The sequence below is a fragment of the Frieseomelitta varia genome, unplaced genomic scaffold, assembly GCF_011392965.1.
Source record: "Frieseomelitta varia isolate USP_RPSP 00005682 unplaced genomic scaffold, Fvar_1.2 scaffold_514, whole genome shotgun sequence".
Taxonomy (NCBI): domain Eukaryota; kingdom Metazoa; phylum Arthropoda; class Insecta; order Hymenoptera; family Apidae; genus Frieseomelitta; species Frieseomelitta varia.
This window is the reverse complement of record NW_025110273.1, coordinates 555,653-575,764: the sequence shown is the minus strand read 5'-3', so window position 1 is coordinate 575,764 and position 20,112 is coordinate 555,653. Positions and strand designations below refer to the sequence as shown.

The 20,112-nt window shown below is 39.9% G+C and overlaps 1 protein-coding gene across 4 annotated transcripts in view; it reads right to left on the bottom strand.

Moving 5' to 3' along the window:
- Positions 1-20,112, bottom strand: part of LOC122533272 — a 238,505-nt gene that overhangs the window by 126,691 nt on the left and 91,702 nt on the right. For 3 of the 4 annotated variants that reach the window (XM_043662845.1, XM_043662843.1, XM_043662844.1), the window contains exon 2: positions 7,046-7,495. The exons of the other annotated variant lie outside the window; for it this stretch is intronic. In XM_043662845.1, the coding sequence (XP_043518780.1) occupies positions 7,046-7,283 (238 nt within the window). In that variant the 5' untranslated portion in view covers positions 7,284-7,495. The remainder of the gene's footprint in view (positions 1-7,045; positions 7,496-20,112) is intronic. 4 annotated transcript variants of the gene reach the window in all.

The following is a 20,112-nucleotide window of genomic DNA, read 5'->3' as shown; positions in this document are numbered from 1 at the left end:
AAACGAGCGATGCTTTGAGATATGTAATAATTTATGGACTGTTACACGATGTCAATTATGCCAGTGAATCGTGACAGATGGGTACTACTCTAGGGACGGAGCGAGGCACTCGGTGTTTTACCGATTCGCCGATTCGTTGGACGAAATATACCCTCTGAGTAAACGAGAGAACGTTAAGCCCGGACAATTTCCTGCTTTTAATGGAACCAGCGCCATCGACGAGCGCCGTTCATTTCGAACAATTAATTCTCGGCGTGACTTCATTCCCGCCGGGTCCATCCTTCCGATTATCGCTCGGAAAATTTGTATTCGGATCCACGCGTTCCCGTCGAATCTCGTGGTCTTCACGGGGGGAAAAAGTATCTGTCAAACAGTCTCGGAGATGGTGATCGAATTTTCCCCGACATCTCGACATTTTCCATCGTAGATTCTCTTCCCCGGGAGCTCGACTTGCTCGACGACGCGTTCGTCGAGATTACTTACGTAGTTTACGTGCAATTGTGAGATAGAGTGAGAGGATGCAATTTAAGAGAGTGTAAAATTTTTTACGCGTTTCTCAATGCACTCTTGGCACTCTTTGTTCGTGGAATACGGATAATTTGCGCACGCTCGATCGAGCATGCGCGTAATAATAGCAACTTTCTTTTCGGTAATTTGAATCATTTGTATTTTTTTCTCCCTTTTTTACATTCCTAGCCAGCACTTTCTAGATTGAAAATAAAAATTACCAACATTTTACTTTTACAAATGAGATTTTACAATTATTCGTTCGAATTTACTAACTGTGAGCTGTAAATCATGGGTGTTTTAATCTTTTAGGTCTTCTGGGCCTCGTTGGCCAACAAAAGTTTGTCGTACATAGTTTATATATATATATATATATTTTTTATCAGTTTAATGTAACCTATATTATGTCATTCTTCTATGCTGTACAAAATTTCATTTTATTTAAGAATTAATACAGTTTTAATCTATAGAATATAGATTATTTGTTTTCATTTCCTGCGCGCTTTATATGCAAGTACTCGCCAAAAGTATATTATTCAAAATAATCAAGTAACCAACCCAAAATTAATTACCTTGACTTAGTTAATTAATTTTAATTTACTAGTGTGAGTAACCGGAATACAGAATGAAGTATGCTCATATGTAGAACAATTATTCGAATTTTGGTTATGCAGCGCGGGCCGCGGGTTCGTAACACGTCTGCTGTAAATAAATCGTAAAGTAAATCGTTAATTTTCGATGCGATCACACGCCAGTTAATGACGCCACGACATAATTAAATAATTAAACGAAGAACGTCCAACCGAACGGAGCCGCAGCTGCAATTGACATTTCCATTAAGACGACACGCGTTCCTGTTGCAGTTGCAACGACAGTCCACGACCAGTTCGATCTGATACGAGATCGAACGAGGATTTTCCGCTTATCGGATAGTCTGACAAATAATCTAACAATCATGTCGGTCTTTGTCGAAAAGCATGAATATCGTGACCGCTGAAATAATTTCGTACGTGCGCATATTCCATTTGTAGAAAACGAGAACGTTCCTTTCGACGAAGTATTCGATAATCGTTGCTGTTTGATATTACGAGATATTTCAGCTTCGCGTGTCGAGCCAGAAATACCAGGCTCGTTCTAGCAAATTTAACTTAATAATTGCACGTAACGGGAACGTTCCATTATTTAAACCGAACTATACGCGACTCAGGAGCAGCGCCAGTCGCCAAACACGAAATCCACTCGAATGTAAATGATCCCTCCGCTTTGTTAACTTTTCGCGAGAGCGTGACGCGATGATTTCGAAGAATCCAGATACGCAACGTAGGATCTTTAAAAACATAAATTACTTACACCGTATATCTCGTGTTATAATATATAAATATATATTATTATATATTATATACTATATATACAGATACAAATATATATTATTATATTATATATATAGATACAAATATATATTACTATATTGTGGGACTTCGAGAGCTGATTGCACGCCTAAAAATAATGAAAAAGAGTCATAGAAATATATGTCCTATCTGTCTTCGTTTACGAGACATAATGAATTTCATAAANGACGCGTGTAGGCTTGTCTTCAAATGCAAGGTGGTCATATCTTTTGTAAAAGTAATTGAAACAGAAAATTCATTATATCTCGTAAACGAGGACATATATTTATATGACTTTTTTTTCATTATTTTTAGGCGTACAATCAGGATCCCACAAGTTACGAAACACCCTGTATATTATAATATATTTAAATATATATTATGTACATTATATATAATAATACACATAAATTATATGTAATGTACAACTTTAACGATCGATAAAACCGGACGAAGAAACCGGAATTTACATGCCGAGTTTTCCAGCCACCTGAAGCCGAATTGGAAAGCTCGTGGAAAATTCATGGGAGAGCTGTTAAATCGGAGAATTTGGGTCAGTCGCATCTGTCTCGGGTATTGTTAGATCGCGAGTAACGCGATATCCGATATCTGCCACGGAGAGAGAAAGAGCAAGAACCGCGGCTACTCTTCCGATCTGGAAATACGGAGTCGCGAAGTGAAAAGTTAAATAAGTCACGCGAGCTCGCGATAACGTGTTTGCCCGTGTTGGTGGAACTCCGCTTCAACTGGTTCGCCGACGTATCGCGAAGGCATAATTCAAAATTCCGCGTGTCACAAGACCGCGGAGTCTAACGATGTCTCACACTCGACACGAACGTATGTATATAGTTATACGGTATAGTTATCGCGAACGAAACGTTCTAATTTTGCGTCTAAGATTCGCGCTAACTGCGACCCGATTATTATATTACATTCTCGATTTACAAGTATAGAACGTGTAGAACGTGACACGTAAGCCGAGACAAATTTATCTGGGTAAAGCTCGGCGATCACGTTGAAAACGAAACTTTCAACTAAATCATTCAAACGCCTCTAATTTTTTCTACCGTAAAAGAAATTGTCAATTCGTGATTAAAATATACATTATCCTCTAATCTATCAGGATTTCAACCGACGTTCCATTTCATCTCGATTTCGTCACGTTCGATTTCGAATTGAAATTACAAAAATACTTTATCGCTCGTGCGAACTCGAGGCAGACTTGAACGAACAAATCGATAATCATCTAATTATCACAAGTCGCTAGAAAAATATTGGTAACATGTCCGTGAGCGTAATTTCACCGCTGTGTCGAAGTCAGACGAGGTTCAAGTTTGAAATCGCTAATTCGTTAATTATTCCAGGGACAATCAACAATGGACGATGGTTCAGATCGATTCTTCCCACTTGCGAAGACAAATCGCAATCACTCGACAACGGACGTTATAATTATCGGCCGCTGACGTTTTTAATTACCCGCACGACTGAGCTCGACGTCGATCTTCCCGTGCCGAGCGAAGCCGAACTCACAACTCACAGCTCTCTATCGCGTTAGAAATGAAGATTGCAAATTTATCTCCGTCTCTCTGGAATTCGCTCACGTTCTCCAATTTCCGTTCTCTTTTTACGATTTCTTTTTTGTTTCCTTTCTTTCACGATTCCCAGAACGTTCGATTCAATGCGGAAAAATGAAATAATATATCCCCTTAGTATAAGACTTGAAAAATTTTCGTGTCGTGAAATATTCCGTAGCTCGTGATACTTACTTGTAATTTTTGTAAACATATATAATTGACTCTAAAATTGAAGCGTGAAATTAAATGTAAAAATTGATGAATTTTTCAATCAAACATCTATCATAATCGTTTTTATAAGATTTAGTTTATTACAATACCTTTAAAATTACTGATAAGATTTAACATAACAGTGACGAATTTCTTGAATAATTTCTATATAATTTTTATCAATTTCGAAATGAGTTTTAAAAAGAAAGTATCGTGACTTTTTCTACACTAGTTCTAGATACATAGTTGAATTTTACATTACAGTCAAACCAACTTTGTCTGTTCCTTTTAAAAAAAATATTTATTCAAAACTATAAAAACTTATTTAATCTAAAAAAGATTCATTAACGTATGACCAAATAATGAATTCTTTAATGAAAATTTCCATTCCGATAGAACAAGTTATTACTTTTTCGTCATTTTTTTCTGCGCGTCTGTATCGGCCAAAGAAATATCGAGAAAGCGTCTGCTCTCGTTAAAAAATATTTATTCATATGAAAACTTATTTTGTAATCTAGAAAAAAAAGACCCGTCAACGTGAGACCGAGTAATAAATAAATTCCTTTTAAAAAAATTTCCATTCCGAGAACAGTTACCATTTTTTCGCCATTTTCTTCTGCCCACGTCAAGAAAGTTTCCAATTCTCTATCAACTAGAAAATAATCTAGAAAAAAAGACCCGTCAACGTGAGACCGAGTAATAAATAAATTCCTTTTAAAAAAATGTCCATTCCGAGAACAGTTACCATTTTTCCGCCATTTTCTTCTGCCCACGTCAAGAAAGTTTCCAATTCTCGTATCAACGTGAAAACAGAGTTTTTCCCATCGAGCAGGTTCCGCGAAGTAGCGAAACGCCTCGATTAAGAGGCACTCGCCCGTAGAGAGAAACGACTCGATTAGCCAGCGACTGTGATTACCGCCGTATACTCGTCCGACTCTGACGGACATGAAAATCAGCCTCGGGTGACCTATCCTCGTTTTTCCTTCCCGAACCGCCTCATCAGCAAAACAACATCTGTGCACGTACTACACAGAGGGAAGAATCTGCTGCGCACTCTGTTTCAGAGAGGAATCGGTCGGTTTGCAACCGGGTAAACGAAAAGGAGAAAGGAGGACGCGGTAGAGCCACGATAGAAAGGACACGGCTCATTTACCTACATCGATTTATTGCGATCGGCGAGATTGTATCTGCCGGCGTAGCATCCGCACGCCGTATCACGATTTAATTGGTCCCCGCCGCGGATCGATCACCGGCGTTTTCACTCTGCACTCGGGGATCGTGCGGATCTCTCTCGCGATCCTCTTCGCGCTCACCTTTCTCGTTTTTTTTTTTTTTTTTTTCCCCTCTCGCGATCGTGCCGGCATGCGGCAGCCAGGTGACGACGGTGAACGCGCCAATTACGGCTAATGCGAAAGAATTATCTCGCCGGTACGGAACGGCGAGTTGGTGGGCCAGAGTTGTGTTCGAGGGAGATCCGTATCGAGAATCCTTGTTAACTAACAATCGAGCGATACTCCGAACCGCAGGAATCGCTCTGTCTTAACCTCTTGCGCTGGCAAACTGGCTCGCGGACCGTAACGAGTGACCCGAACCGTACACGATAATTTCGTCGCTTTCTTTTTCTTTTGAAAAACTCGTCGGTACGATATATCACTGGATCGAAATTATTAAGATCATTTAATATTAAATAAAGTAATATTAAATAAAAGTTGTAGTATATTTCTAATCTATAATAGTAACATTAAATAAAAATTATATAATATTTCTGAAAGTATAATCTATATATTTCTATAATGATAATATTAAATAAAAGTTATAATAATATTTCTGAAAGTATAATCTACATATTTCTAATCTGTAATGGTAATATTAAATAAAAGTTGTAGTAATATTTCTGAAAGTATAATCTATATATTTCTAATCTATAGTAATCTGGTAATATTAAATGAAAGTTATAGTAATATTTCTGAAAGTATAATCTATATATTTCTAATCTATAATAGTAATATTAAATAAAAGTTATAGTAATATTTCTGAAAGTATAATCTATATATTTCTAATCTATAATAATAATATTAAATAAAAGTTATAGTAATACTTCTGAAAGTATAATCTATATATTTCTAATCTATAAAGTAACATTAAATAAAAGTTACAGTAACATTTCTGAAAGTATAATCTATATATTTCTAATCTATAATGGTAATATTAAATAAAAGTTACAGTAATATTTCTAAAAGTATAATCCACATATTTCTAATCTACAATAGTAATATTAAATAAAAGTTGTAGCAATAAGTAGTATTTAATATTAAACAAAGTAATAAACTTATCATTTGTTTTGCCTGGGTTACATTTAAACATACTTATAACTGAGAAAACGTTGCAATTTCGGACAAAAAAAAAAAATTGTCGACGTGCGTGCCACGTCATTCCGACGCAAGAGATTAATGAAAAATGTTCTCTTCGCCATCGCGTTTAAGTTCAACGCGATATCTCTCGAAAAGAAGTTGGAGAGCACGCGCCTTCGAAGCCAAGTGTCCGCGCTATTATTTCGGAGCCGCGGGCCAATTATCATTAACCAGCGTGTACAATGCCGACCGCGGCTCCGACACGCTCGCAGACGAGCATCCCCAGCCAGCGTGATTTACCGGCGCGAATTAATCTGTTGTGTTAAATGAAAAGCCGAAGGAGAAGAGCGTCGTGTACGCGCGGCTGCGCCACGCAGGGGCTGAAATGCATCTGCAAGATGGGGATGCCGCGACTCTCTCGCAACTTTCTCGGGATTACGTCGGGATTAAGAGACGAATAGACAGACGATAGCTCGTTCGACCATCCTATCTCGCAGCTGTTCGACTGGTTTTCTTCCAAGTCGATCTTTCGTCGATCGCGAAAGTTCCCGATAACTTATACTATGTTATATTGTATACTATTATAATTATTACAACTTGTACTGTTTCTATAACTTTTCCAGGCAAGACAAACGATAAGTCGACTACTTGTTAATAATTTCTATCCAAGTGATGTCGTACCGACGAGGAATCAAATGGAGAGGAAAGGGACGAATTATTGTACACGGTTCGGTCACTCGTTATGGTCCGCGAATCAGTTTTCCAGCGCAAGGGAAATTTAATTTATCCAAAATTTACGACGTTTAAATTCGAAATACCCGCGCGATACAATGATACAAGAAACAAAGTTCGGAGACATTCCCCGTCATATGGAAGAACAGAACGTTCAAACGTTCGCGATCAACTTGATTCCTCGCGAACAGAACGAACAGAATTTCTGATTTCTGTTCTGTGAGTTGCCGAAAATTACGAACTGGGGGCTGGCAGTGTTGAAAGAAATATCGTCAGAGCTTACCGCAGTAATGGACGAGGATGTGAAGGGTGCCAGCGTGTATCCGGGAGTCGCACCAGGAAGTGGTGTCGACCTGCGGTTCGAACAGAGAGAGATCGAGACCCTCCATGTCGCTCTCGCCGCAGGAGTCGCTCAGGGGCTCCAAATTGCCGGCGTTCGCCACCTCGTCCTCGTCTTTCGTCACGTCCTTCGAAAGGTTCTCGCCTCCTCCCGCCCGGCATCGCCCCGGTGTCAACGCCATTTCTCGCCGAGAAGCAAGTTCAACTGCTTGCGGCAAGCAGCAAGTTTAAGCGCCTCGTTTACGCGCTACTTACTGCCCCGCTTTGGCTATCCGCCGTGGCCGGAGTCGAGTCAAGTGGTTCTGACACTTTGCAGCGAATGTTACACCTTCAGCGATCGACTCGATTCATCGTTCGTCGACGATCGACTGCTCGGCCGCTTTCGATTTAGAAACTGAAAGCACACGTGGATACTCGCAGACGCTGAAGCGGAAAGAATCAGAGGCATATCGAAAAATCCGTTTTTGCACGGACGTAGTTGCCGATAGAACGTAGTTCTCGGTAGATGGCGTACTTGCTTGATCGTTGGCGTAAATCAGTTCCGTGTCTATCTAATGTTAACCTACATATGTGCGTCATTAGCGTATATACAAGATGGCCACCTGAATACGTTCTCGAATCGCGATGATGTGAAAAATATTCTTTACCCAATACGAATGGCATCCAAAAGGCTGTGTAACTGGTGAGAATATTTTTTTTAAGGACATTTTAAGGTCATTGATGATTCTCAAGGTCTTTTTTTTTTATTGTGTCGTGTAATTGGTAAGAACAAAAAATACGTTCAGATATGTAAAGAGTAGGACCTCGAAAATTTAAGTTTCACGCATAAATTTACCTGTGTCCGATATTTAGGTTTGTTAGATGGACAAATTGGCTCAGTTTTCCTGACATTTATATTTCTGGTCTGAACAGTTAAATTATTTTCTTCTCTAGCAAAAATTAGCTGAAGAAATTATTGAAGATAATGTAAAAAGAACGAGGAAACAGAAAGAAGATACGAAAGAAAACACGAAAAAGTCACAAAATGCCCGTTATTGCCATCAAGGTTTACTGGATCGAACGATTTTCCAATAGTGAAACGAACTTCGTCAAGGAAAAGCTTCGCGTCGTTTGCTTATCTCAAAGGAAAGAAAGAAAAACAATTTATCAATGCGATAACTGCAAAGTAGCTTTACGCATCGACCACCTCAGACACTGAGCAAAACAATTTTAGTCTACATTCGTTATAGCCATTGTTCCAATAAAATTTTTATTATATTTTTGCTTATAATAAACGTCTCGATTTTTGTTCTCTTACTTTCTGAGAATTTTCCACTCTACTAATATAACAAAAGATTATTATTCACTCTTCCTTACAATGGAGATTAAGAACTCCTACAATTTACAGTATTTCGAATTAGACCCGAATGAGACTTTTCCTACACAAAGACGATACGATCTCTGACAAAATGTGGAAACAATCACTATGGACAAAACGATCCTCAAGTTCGTGGAAAGACGTGAAAGTGGATCAAAGTTACGTCCGTGGCTTGTACGAACGTAGAAGCGAGTATACTCGCGGCGCTACAGGTCTGAAAGTGGAGGCCCTCGTGTGTCGCGAAACGCAAAGGCCCACTTTAATTAAGCGAGCTTGTAATTAATTGCCTGTTCTTGGTCCATCCCTCGCGCGCGACACGTCGACGAGAGTTACGACCTATCCAACAACACCGTAGCATTCCTGTCGGCCTGGCCGGCCACTAGCTAAACCTTGCGTCCAATGTTTTGCTTTCTCTCGCGCTCGAAGAGAACAGAGAATCCGCGAGAGCCGCGAATTGGAACGCATCCTAAGTCTGTGACGAGTGTATTTCGTTCTTCGACAACGTGACAATCGAACGAGCGTTTATTAACTTTCAAGTCAAGTCCCAATCCCTCGTCCACGACTTTTATTTCGCTGGCTTTACCGCGAAAAGCGAAGCAACTATGGATTCGAGCCTTAAGTCACGTAACAAACTTGGAGCAGGCATCGGAAAAACGAAGGATGAAATATCGTAGTATAGTCCGCGCTACTCGAGAAACTCGAGGGAACAATAACGACATGCAACCTGAATGAAACGAATTAAAACGAATGTAAGTTTGCAGAACGTAGCGACCTCGTTCCAACGTAGAAATACACTTTCCTTCCAAGAATTCGCTCGGTAAACTATTATAGCTATTATAGTCTATGCATATATTGTACTATGCTTGCTTGGTACTTCCGTTTTCTTTTGTTAATATTTATTTATTTTTTTTTTTTTTTTACTTGAGACAAAGGTCCTTTGTACCAAATTATACCGAGTCTGCTCTCTCAACTATTTTGCCTATTTTTCAAACTTTGCTCCCTCACAGTTTATAGGACATACAGCGACGAGCAAGACCACACAAAAGCGTGGAATTTCAACATAAGTAAGAAAAATAAAATAGGTAGAATGTTTTGGTTTGTCCAAAGAAATTCTACTACCACCGTGTTACAATTACTATACAGTTTTCGTGAAGATTATTATACAGTTTCGTATCACGCTTAAATCAAATGAAAAATTGTCGATATTTCAAACTATCGTAACTTTGTAAGAGAAAATCATATATAGTGAAGAGCATAATTGTACCAATAAGAATGAAAATTTGTGGATTAAACTGATGTAAGTTTGTGAGAAAAAGGATTACGTGTGTCGTTACGTTGAAGAGCATAACTGTGACAACGATAAAGAGAAATTGTCGATAATTTAAACTGCAAATACATAATAATTTAAATACAATTTCGTAAAAAAAAGATCATACAACGATCCACAGAGTTCTTGAAACTCGTTGCACGACCTTTACTTCCCGTCATTTTATTTGAACAAAAAAATCCCAGAAATCCAAGTATTTCGTCATTTTATTGAACTTTGAGCAAAAAAAAATCCAAGAAGTCCAAGTATTTCGTCATTTTATTGAACTCTGAACAAAAATCCCAGAAATCCAAGTATTTCGTCATCTAACCCTATAATGTTCAAATTGTTCAGTCGCGCTCTTCAGCTGTAAATCTCCTGATGATCTATGCCATGTTCCTCGTAAACGTAACGCAGCGAGACTGAAGTTTGACCGCGACCCGACAAAGTAAGGCTTGCGCGGGCTGGCAAGACATTAATTACTCGATGTGCCCGTGAACGAGATATATCGCGGCGTGCGGCAACGTGGCGTGCTCTCGTGTCGATAAATTATTTACACATATTTACATGGGCCGCTTCCTGTGCCATGGGCCGAGCTCGCCACTGCGGATGCGAGAGCGAAAAAACCAGTTTCATTGAAAAAGGATAACGGTGCGCTCGAGGAACTCGCATGCCGGAGCAGCTCCACCCGATGAAAATCTATTACCGCGTACACGCGGCATCGCGACGAGAAAACATCGTGATTTTCTATTACCCTCGGACATTCTTAGACAAACGGAACTACTTGCCAAACTGTTACTTGCCTCGTCGATTTGCGTTTATGGAAAATTTCGAGATCGCACGAAATACTCGACGACGAACGTACGAAGCATTCGAAGTATAGCGAAGCGATATTCTACCGAGAGGTTTTGTTTTGTTTCTTTTTTTTTTAAATTACGTGTTAACGCTAAACTAAGAATGCTAAACATTCGACGAGACTAGTCTACAGAGAGAAAAGTTTAAAGTTGGTCTGAGGCTATCACAGATGAATTCTTCACGTTCGATTCGATGGAAAAACATGTAAATAATCTGCTGCAAAATTGATCCTGACTTAGAATTTCAGGGTCAAAAAGCTTATCACGAAGGTAAAACTTTTCCAAGGAACCGTAGGTTGCAAGCAGTTCTCTTGAAAAGTGGCAAAAAGGTTTCTTAATCATTTGATTTGCGTTCTAACAGCGACTTTATGGACGTGATGTTATATTTCTAATAATGTTAACAGTCAGTTTTTGTCATTTGATTATTGATCTTTAATATTGACACTGATGTCACAGTGATATATGATAAATGAAACGTTAACGTGAAACCTGCTACGAGAATTAGACATCCGCACGTCCAGAATCATAAAGTCGCTGTTGGAACGCACGCGTCCACAGTGCGTTAACCTTCTCAAGAGAACTATTAGGTTGCGACCTATGGTTCCTCGGAAAAATTTTACCCTCGTGACGAGTAGAATACAATACAAAAGAAAACAAAAATTTCTTTTCACCATGAAATTCAAGACCAAGACAGATTCTTTCCGTGTACGTATCTCCATCGAATCGAAGGCGTAGAATTCATCTATGATAGTCACGGACATCCTGTACGTACATATTGTACGTAGGTAGAAATCGATCGGCCGAAAGCGATTAGCGCGGACGTGCAAACACCGTGAACAGAGATGATGATCGCGATTCGCCCAAGATCACGGGCGAAGATCACGGCACGTGAACTGGTTTCGCGAATACCGAACGAGCGTGACGTGTGCGTGGTGGTCGCGTGTGGCAGAGCTGGCAAACGAACGACGAAACGAAGAAGCGGAAGAAAGAGAGAAAGGGAAAGGAGAAGGAAAAGCAGCAGGGTCCAGGTCGTTCGCATTGCGAGTTCGAAGTTTCTGGCGTCCGAGCCGCCGTAATCGTTTCGTGACCACCGAGCAGAATTCCCTGCCCTTCTTTCTCCTTTCTCGCCACCATCTTTCAGGGTATTTTTCCAGCCGGCGAGCACCATCGAAAAACAACGATCCCGCGAGAGAAAGAGATTGGCCGTCGGCACGCACGCCGAAATTTTCGACGGAAAGGGATGGAGCAACTGCCCGATTCGAGAAACGAGAGAAGACTGCTCTGCGATATTTTTGCACGCTCGAGACTACCACTACTTTGTGCACGCTTGGATTTTCTCCTTCCGAGACTTGGGCCAGCGAATTGTGAAAAAAAGAAAAAGAAGAATGCCAGCGACCAAGGTTTTTCATCAAAGTTTCGCTGAGGAAATTTAACCTCTTGCGCTGGAATGACGTGCCACGCACGTCGAGAATTTTTTGTCCCAACATTGTAATAGTTTTCTCAGTTTCGAGTATATTTAAGTAAAACAAAATAGGCAAAGCAAATAATAAATTTATTACCTTTCAATAATTTCTATCCAGTGATATACTGACGAGTGCAAAAAGAAAGCGACAAATTGTTGTATACGATTCGGTCACTCGTTATGGTCCGCAAGTGGTTAACCTCTTGCGTTGAAATGACGTACCACGCACGTCGAGAATTTTTTGTCCCAACATTGTAATAGTTTTCTCAGTTTCGAGTATATTTAAGTAAAACAAAATAGGCAAAGCAAATAATAAATTTATTACTTCTCAATAATTTCTATCCAGTGATATACTGACGAGTTCAAAAAAAAAAGCGACAAATTGTTGTATACGATTCGGTCACTCGTTATGGTCCGCAAGTGGTTAACCTTTTGCGCTGGAATGCCACGCACGTCGAGAATTTTTTGTCCCAAAATTGTAATATTTTTCTCAGTTTCGAGTATATTTAGGTAAAACAAAATAGGCAAAGCAAATAATAAATTTATTACTTCTTAATAATTTCTATCCAATGATATACTGACGAGTTCAAAAAGAAAGCGACAAATTGTTGTATACGATTTGGTCACTCGTTATAGTCCGTAATCATTTGCCAGCGTAAGTAGTTAATAAAGATCGACCACGGTAATGTGTACCGAATCGTTTCTGTGACATCGAGTCTTTGAATTACAAGTTACACTGGTGGTTTCGATTTGAAGGAAGGAAAGCAGATTGTAGCCCCATTTCAAACTTCAATTCTTCAAACTGGAGTTTGATAAATGTACGTAATGCGTGTAATTTGTTTCAATGGTTTACATCTGATACGACGTCACACGTTTATAATAACGAATGTTTCTCAAAGAAGACAAGAAACAAGATTCTCAAATTATGGTTACGATTTGAAGTAAAAAAAAAAATCAGATTGTCGTCCCACTTTCAACTTCAATTGTACAAACTGAAGATTGACAAATATACAAGTTATACGTATGTAATACTGTCACACGATTATAAGAACTAACGTTCTTTGAAGAAGGCAAGGAATGAACATAAGATTCTCAAATTATGGTTACGATTTGAAAGAAAAAAGAATCAGATTATTACTCCATTTTCAATTTTAATCCTTCAAACTGAAGGTTACATGTATTTAATAAAACTTTCAATGCTTTACGTCTGACACGATGGCACGTCACACGATTGTAATATCTCGTAATCACTTAATATGTAGCGATTGAGTTAATATATAATATCTTGTAATAACTTAATAACTTAATATTGTAATAACTGAAAATGTGTGAGAGTTATAACAACGCCGCCATCTGCTGGAGCGGTGTGACCCATATAACATGGATATTCGATTGTTTCCAATAGAACCATTAATAAGCCACGTGTAGATCCATCCTCATTACTATCAATATTAAGATACATAAAGAATAAATATAATAGAAAGTTTAACAAAATGTTTCCTGAAGAAGGCAAGGCAATTAATTACTAGTGAGATTCTAAAATTCTGTTGCTATCGCTCCTCGCTCTTCAATATCATGAGAAGATACAAGAGCTGAAACCGGAAAGAACTAATTGCCGGTCAGCTCGGCATTCGTCACCGGCAAATCGGCCCGAGTGAGACGAGTCGCGCAGCAGGTGCGACTCCGAAGACCACCGACCGAGTTGATGCCCGGAGAGACTCGTTTCCACGCTGGCGGAGAAGGAAGAGAGGTTTTACACGAACGCTGCGTACACGCGTACTTGTGTCTACACGACGATTCTGAGGCAATGCCGCGTGCTTTTTGCACGGCCAAGGTTCAAGCCGGTGAAAAGGATCCTCGAGGGAGGATCTGTTCCGGTCGAGGCACGAGGCCAGACGGAAGCCAGTCCTCCGGAGGCAAGGGAGGCAAGAGGAACGGCCGAGTACCTACTTACGACAACCGCGATCCCTCGTAAACATCGGAGAACGGAGGCATTCCCTCCTGGGAATCGGCGGCAGGGAACGAGGATAGCTGGCGCACTCGTCCTCGTGATAACGAGCGAGCAAGTGCTGGCGCACCGACCGATGAAGATCACATTCCGCCGGTTTTTTGCCCCGATGGCAGATTTACGAGCGGCGGACGAGTCCACCGATTCAAATTCAACGCCCTTGGATCCTCCGCGAACTCTACTCGTCGCATAGATAAGAAATACGCGTATGCCCGATACAGTAGAGTGGCTCGCCGCGAGATTATGCGTCGACTCGCCAGATGTGGATATTCAGAATTTACTCGATTCGCTTGGTATCGATGTCTCTGCTTGGATTAATTAGGATTGGATTCCTACTTTTACCTTTCTTTGCCCACGGGAACGTTTTTCGTCTGCCAATTGTCACCTACCAATTATGTTTACGAAAATGTTTGCGAGTGAAGTATCACTGTGAACAAAATGACTTGACATCGGGAATGATATCTGTTCTGTTTAAATGGCATTTAACGATGAAATCGGCACGCAGAGGGTACTTCGTTTAAAGGAATCGTTTATACCAAGTACAGTATACAGAAGTAATGATACGTAATTTCAATTTTCTGAAAAATTCCCTTCACCGTTTACTTGGAGTAAACTTTTGTAAGCAATAAGAAATATAGTTTATCACGAATTATTCGAATGATAATTCAATGAATGTCAACTGACATCTATCCTCAAGAATTTCTTCTTTCGAAATTTTATTATTCTTCTTACGTCGTTACATTATATTATATTGTACAACACCGTATCTACGTTCGTTATAATTATCAGCAATTTTTTTAGCTAAATTTAAGTATGACATTCCCTTGCAGGGAACGAGTGTAAAGGGTTAAAAAACGTGTGTCTACACTGTGTCGTTAGAACGACGCTAAATGACGATTATACTCGTCAAGAGTACGTGCAACTGCTAATTGTAAAATTGAATTAAATCACAATGATATGATTTTTCTTTTTTTTCTTTTTTTTTTGAAAAATCAATAATTTTATCGTTTAACTAATATCATTTACAAAACTTGAACATTCATAATTTTCTTATTAAACAAAAGAACATCAAATATATGGAAAAGATAAAAAAGATTGAAAATTTAATTTATTCTTTCGGAATAGATATAAGACATTTCCGAAGGCAAGGCACATCCCATATCGAGCACCAATATTTAGATTCTTTTTGTACATCATTTTCTGATCACAGCAAGAAAAAGAAATTAATGTAGCCAAGTCTAGTCTCATGACTTGTAAATATATTTTACCTGCCACAAAAACTATAATTCAAGTTACAAATCGTAATTACTTCGAGTGTACTCGTCATTGCCCAAAAATATTGCCATTTCTTCGTGACGAAGAATGATACTCGTCATTTACAACCAAAAAGTTAATCCCGTCGTTCAATTACAATTCCCAACACACATATTTATTTTATCGAATCGTTCACGATCGCTCCTTATTATCGTTCGAAACTTCCAATCTTCCCGAACGCCCACCTGAAAATCGAACACGATCGCTCTTGCTGCTCTTACCAGCCGAGTGCGCGGAAACCTTCCAACAACTTTCGTTCGCGTAATCAAATGAGAGGAGAGTAAGAAATTGCCTGGCAAGTTATCGAGGCCTGGCAAGAATCGATAGAATCGAAACGAAGAGCAAAATGACGGAACAAGGGATTGTACGAGCAGCCCGGCATCCCGCTTACTGAAAGTTTCAGCAAGCTGCTGAAGAAAACGCGGAAGGAGATGGAAGCGGTTACCTAATTGCTCGTTGGGTGCTCCGATCGGCCGGGTGTATCGCGCCGGAACGCGAGTGAACTCGCGCGAAACCCGCGGCCCTGTTCGACCGTGCAACCTTACGCGATTATGCAGAAGAAGGTAAGCGACGTAACGCGAAAGAAAGAGAGAGCGGCAACAAGGGGTAGGAAAAAGAAAAAGACGAACGAAAAGGAGATACCATAAAAGAACGAGATTGGAATCAGCTGAAAGAGAAAGAGATGCCACGCACGTCGAGAATTCTTTGTGCCAAAATTGCAACGTTTTCTTAATTCCAAGTATATATAAATGTCGCCCAGGCAAAACGAGTGATAAGTTGATTACTTCGTGATAATTTCTATCCTAGGTGATATCGTACGAAAGTGTTCAAAAGAAAAAGAAAGCGACAAATTATTGTATACGATTATCGGTCACTCGTTATGGTCCGCGAACCAGTTGCCAGCGCAAAGGGGTTTAAAATCAGCGATACAGCCGAGATTTGTCAACGGCGGAGCGCACGAGGCCGGGCAATTTGTTGCGCAAAGACGATCGCCACGTTTCTTCGAAACTATCCCGCGGGTTTCTTTCACAAGACCCCATTCATTTTTCATCGTCACTGGTACAATTACACTCGTCGCTTAACCTCTTGCGCTGGCAACTGATTGACGGACCATAACGAGTGACTGGATAGACATTACTAGCGGAAGTAATAAACTTATTATCTGTTGCTGTCTGGGTCACATTTAAATATACTTGAAACTAAAATATACTTGAAAATATTGCAACCTTGGGATACAAAATTCTCGACGTGAGTAAACTTCATTTCCATACGCTCCGAAGAAAATTTGTCACCGAGATCGAAAGTCCATACGACAAAGCGCGTTTGATACACGATCTATCCGAAATCGGATATTGCTCCGATAACAAAACCTTCCCTCCGGGCCGCGAGACGACAAGGATTACAAACTTCCTAGCGACATATGCCCAGGCAAATACAGATCTAACAGACTACAGCCGGGGCGCTCTCTAATAACTTAACACCCGCGGAATCGAAACTAAACAGAAACAAGGGAGGACGGTGGAGGCTGGGTTCGTCCGGAATCAACCGCAAACTAGTAGCCGTAGTCGTGGCCGTGTAATCTGTCCTCAGATGTTGGAAAACGCGCGCCAGTCACAGGGAAACAGAAACTTATCTCTCGTCCCTCGCCGCCGGCACGAATTTCCCCGGAAGCAGACGGTCGCGGTTTCGCCGGTGCCCGAAGCCACTCGGCCTGGTGGTTAAAGGGATTTCAGCTGGAAACTGAAGCAACTCGACGACGAGGATCAAACGCCGAACGACGGATCAAAAGTCGCGGAACGCCAGTCGTGTCCCGTGTCCCTCCCACGCTTCAGAGTCTTTCCCGACAGAGTCGCCCTAGAGTCTTATAAATTATTGATGCTTCCCGAAGGTTTTCCTGCCGGCGAGTAAACGTTGCTCTCACCAACTCGCGTCTTCTGCTCCCTTCTGCTTTTCCTCGTCCCTTCTTTCCGCGTTTCTCAACGCGGAGTTCGGAAGCAGCGCGAGGAATGCGAAGTGGTGACTCGAACGCGGAAACGTCGAAACGAGACGACCAACGCGCTCTAACGACTGAATATATAAAGGCTTAACAATCGTAACACGCGAGTCCGTGGGTTTCTTGCAACATCGATCTCGAGGGCACGGCCAGCGCCCGGAGCTTCGAGGGGCTTATTACGATCTGTCTTACCTTGAAAACCCATTACGCGCAACTAGAACTTCTTTCGCGGTCATAAACTTTCCGTTTCCAAAGAGCAACGAACCGCGCCGAGTTTGTGCCAGGTCTCTGACGATCCATTGGAGAAGGCATCTTTTTTTTTCGCGATTTCAAAAGTCAGAAAAAAAAAAAAAAAAAAGAAAAAACAAAAAAAAGAAAATTTCGAGCGTAATAAATACAGGTGTGATAAATTAAAAATGGGGAAAAAAACATTCGGCGAGGACACAAGCGAAATAAATATTCAAAAAGCAAAGGGCGGAGAAGTGGAAACGCGCGGCAGAGCGTCAATCGAAACGAATTTCAATAAAACATATTATACCCTATAGTCGATGAGAACATCCGGCATTTACATTTCAACTTCCTCGTCGCTGATACGTTTTTACGCGCGACAATTTCGACGAAAGGTCGAACGATTATTTTTAAAGCGATTGGAACGCTTTGACCGGGACAGTAATCGTCTTGATTCGCGTTTATTTAATTTTCGTCGCGTTATTTTACCAGATGATCGGATCGTTGATACACGTTTGTCGATCAATTTTCCCACGCACTGCGCAGTCACGACTTTCATTCCCAGTCGAGATAGAAGGTAATTTAAAAACTGGAGAAGAACGAAACAATCACCGCCGCTGTTCCAAATTGATATTACTTCTAATGGAGCAATGCACTAACGGCAATATATCGCAGAATGTAATCCCGATTCAATTTTGTCGTTCAATTTCAAAGCTCGTCCAATCTCCACAAACAGAAATTCGTTTAATTGTAAAACGAAAAAAAAAAAATATGAAAAATTGATGCAACTTTTTGCTTGTGAATTTGAACGGAGACTACGTGTATCCTTTAAATTAAAAAAAAAAAAAAAAAAAAAAAGAAAAAGTTATTTAAATCTTTTCGCGTAACAGAGCTTCTTGAGTCAGCTACAACGACGTCGACGACGGATTTAAATTTGAAAACGGCTGATAAACACGCGGGACGAGATAAATCCCGTTTGCGCAAAGAACTCAGTTACTCAATCACCGCCGGCTGCGTTCAATTATGCAGAATCTCGCGAAATCCATTCGCTCGACAGATAGAGACGCGCCAATTTTATTCGACGTCCCACCACTTTCCTTATCCTGTATCTTCTCTCTGCCTGCCGCTGGCATAGTCGTATTAACTTTTCGTCCCAAAATTGCAACATTTTGTCAATTTTAAGAAAATATAAATGTAACCCAGGTAAAACGCATGCTAAGTTTATTACTTTATTTAATATTAAATATTACTTATTACTACAACTTTCAATATTATAAATTTTTCAAATATTTTTAATATCATAAATTTTAATATTACTATTATAGGTTAGAAATATATAGGTTATACTTTTAGAAATATTACTTTATTTAATATTAAATATTAAAGTTATAGTAATATTTCGAAAATTATAATCTATATATTTCTATATATTTTTAATCTATAATAGTAATATTAAAATTTGTAATATTAAAAATATTTAAAAAATTTATAACATTGAAAGTTATTACTATAACTTTTAATATTATAAATTTTAATATTACTATTGTAGATTAAAAATATATAGAAATATATAGATTATACATTTAGAAATATTACTTTATTTAATATTAAATATTACTCATTACTACAACTTTCAATATTATACATTTTTTAAATATTTTTAATATTATAAATTTTAATATTACTATTATAGATTAGAAATATGTAGATTATAGTTTTCGAAATATTACTACAACTTTTATTTAAAATTAAAAATTATCTTAATAATTTCCATCGAGTGATATCACACCGACGAGTCTCGGAAGAAGAAGAAAGCGACAAATTATTGTATACGGTCCGGTCACTCGTTACGGTCCGCGAACCGGTTGCCAGCGCAAGCGGTTAATCTTCTTTGCATTAATGGGCGACGGTATTTACCATCGGGACTCATTGTAACGAAAACTCCGGTTCCGAGTGTAAACACGTTCCGTCTTAATCTCCGTATTTACAAATGCGTAGACTGGCTTCCCGTTTCTCGGGGAAAACGAGAGAGGAAGGACACGAGACACGTGTACGCGGAAGCAAGTACACGGGAATTGTGTCGCAGAAAGGAGCGCAGGAGGAGCGAGGTAATATGAAATCGATCGATTCATTTGCAATTCCAAGTTGCGCTCGATTCGATGAAACGGATACTGCAACGCGGTGTCTGCCCTCCGGTAATACCGGCGGAGGAACTCGAGCAAATTCTCGACGTGACTGATCCATCGCGAATGCGAATTCGTGCTTCGAACGCTTGTAAAGCGTCCAGCTCTGGGAAGTACTTGGAAAAATTGCGCAAATCGACGTGACGGATCGATAAAGGTGAACGGGAACTTTGGATGCATTGAATTGCAAATTGCACGCGGCGAATGCAATCTCCGACGTATAACGATACGTTTATCGGCTAATTTCCGAACCTGTGCACGCGACGCCAGGCTCCGGTTCTCGAACACTTTGCGATCGATTTTGGC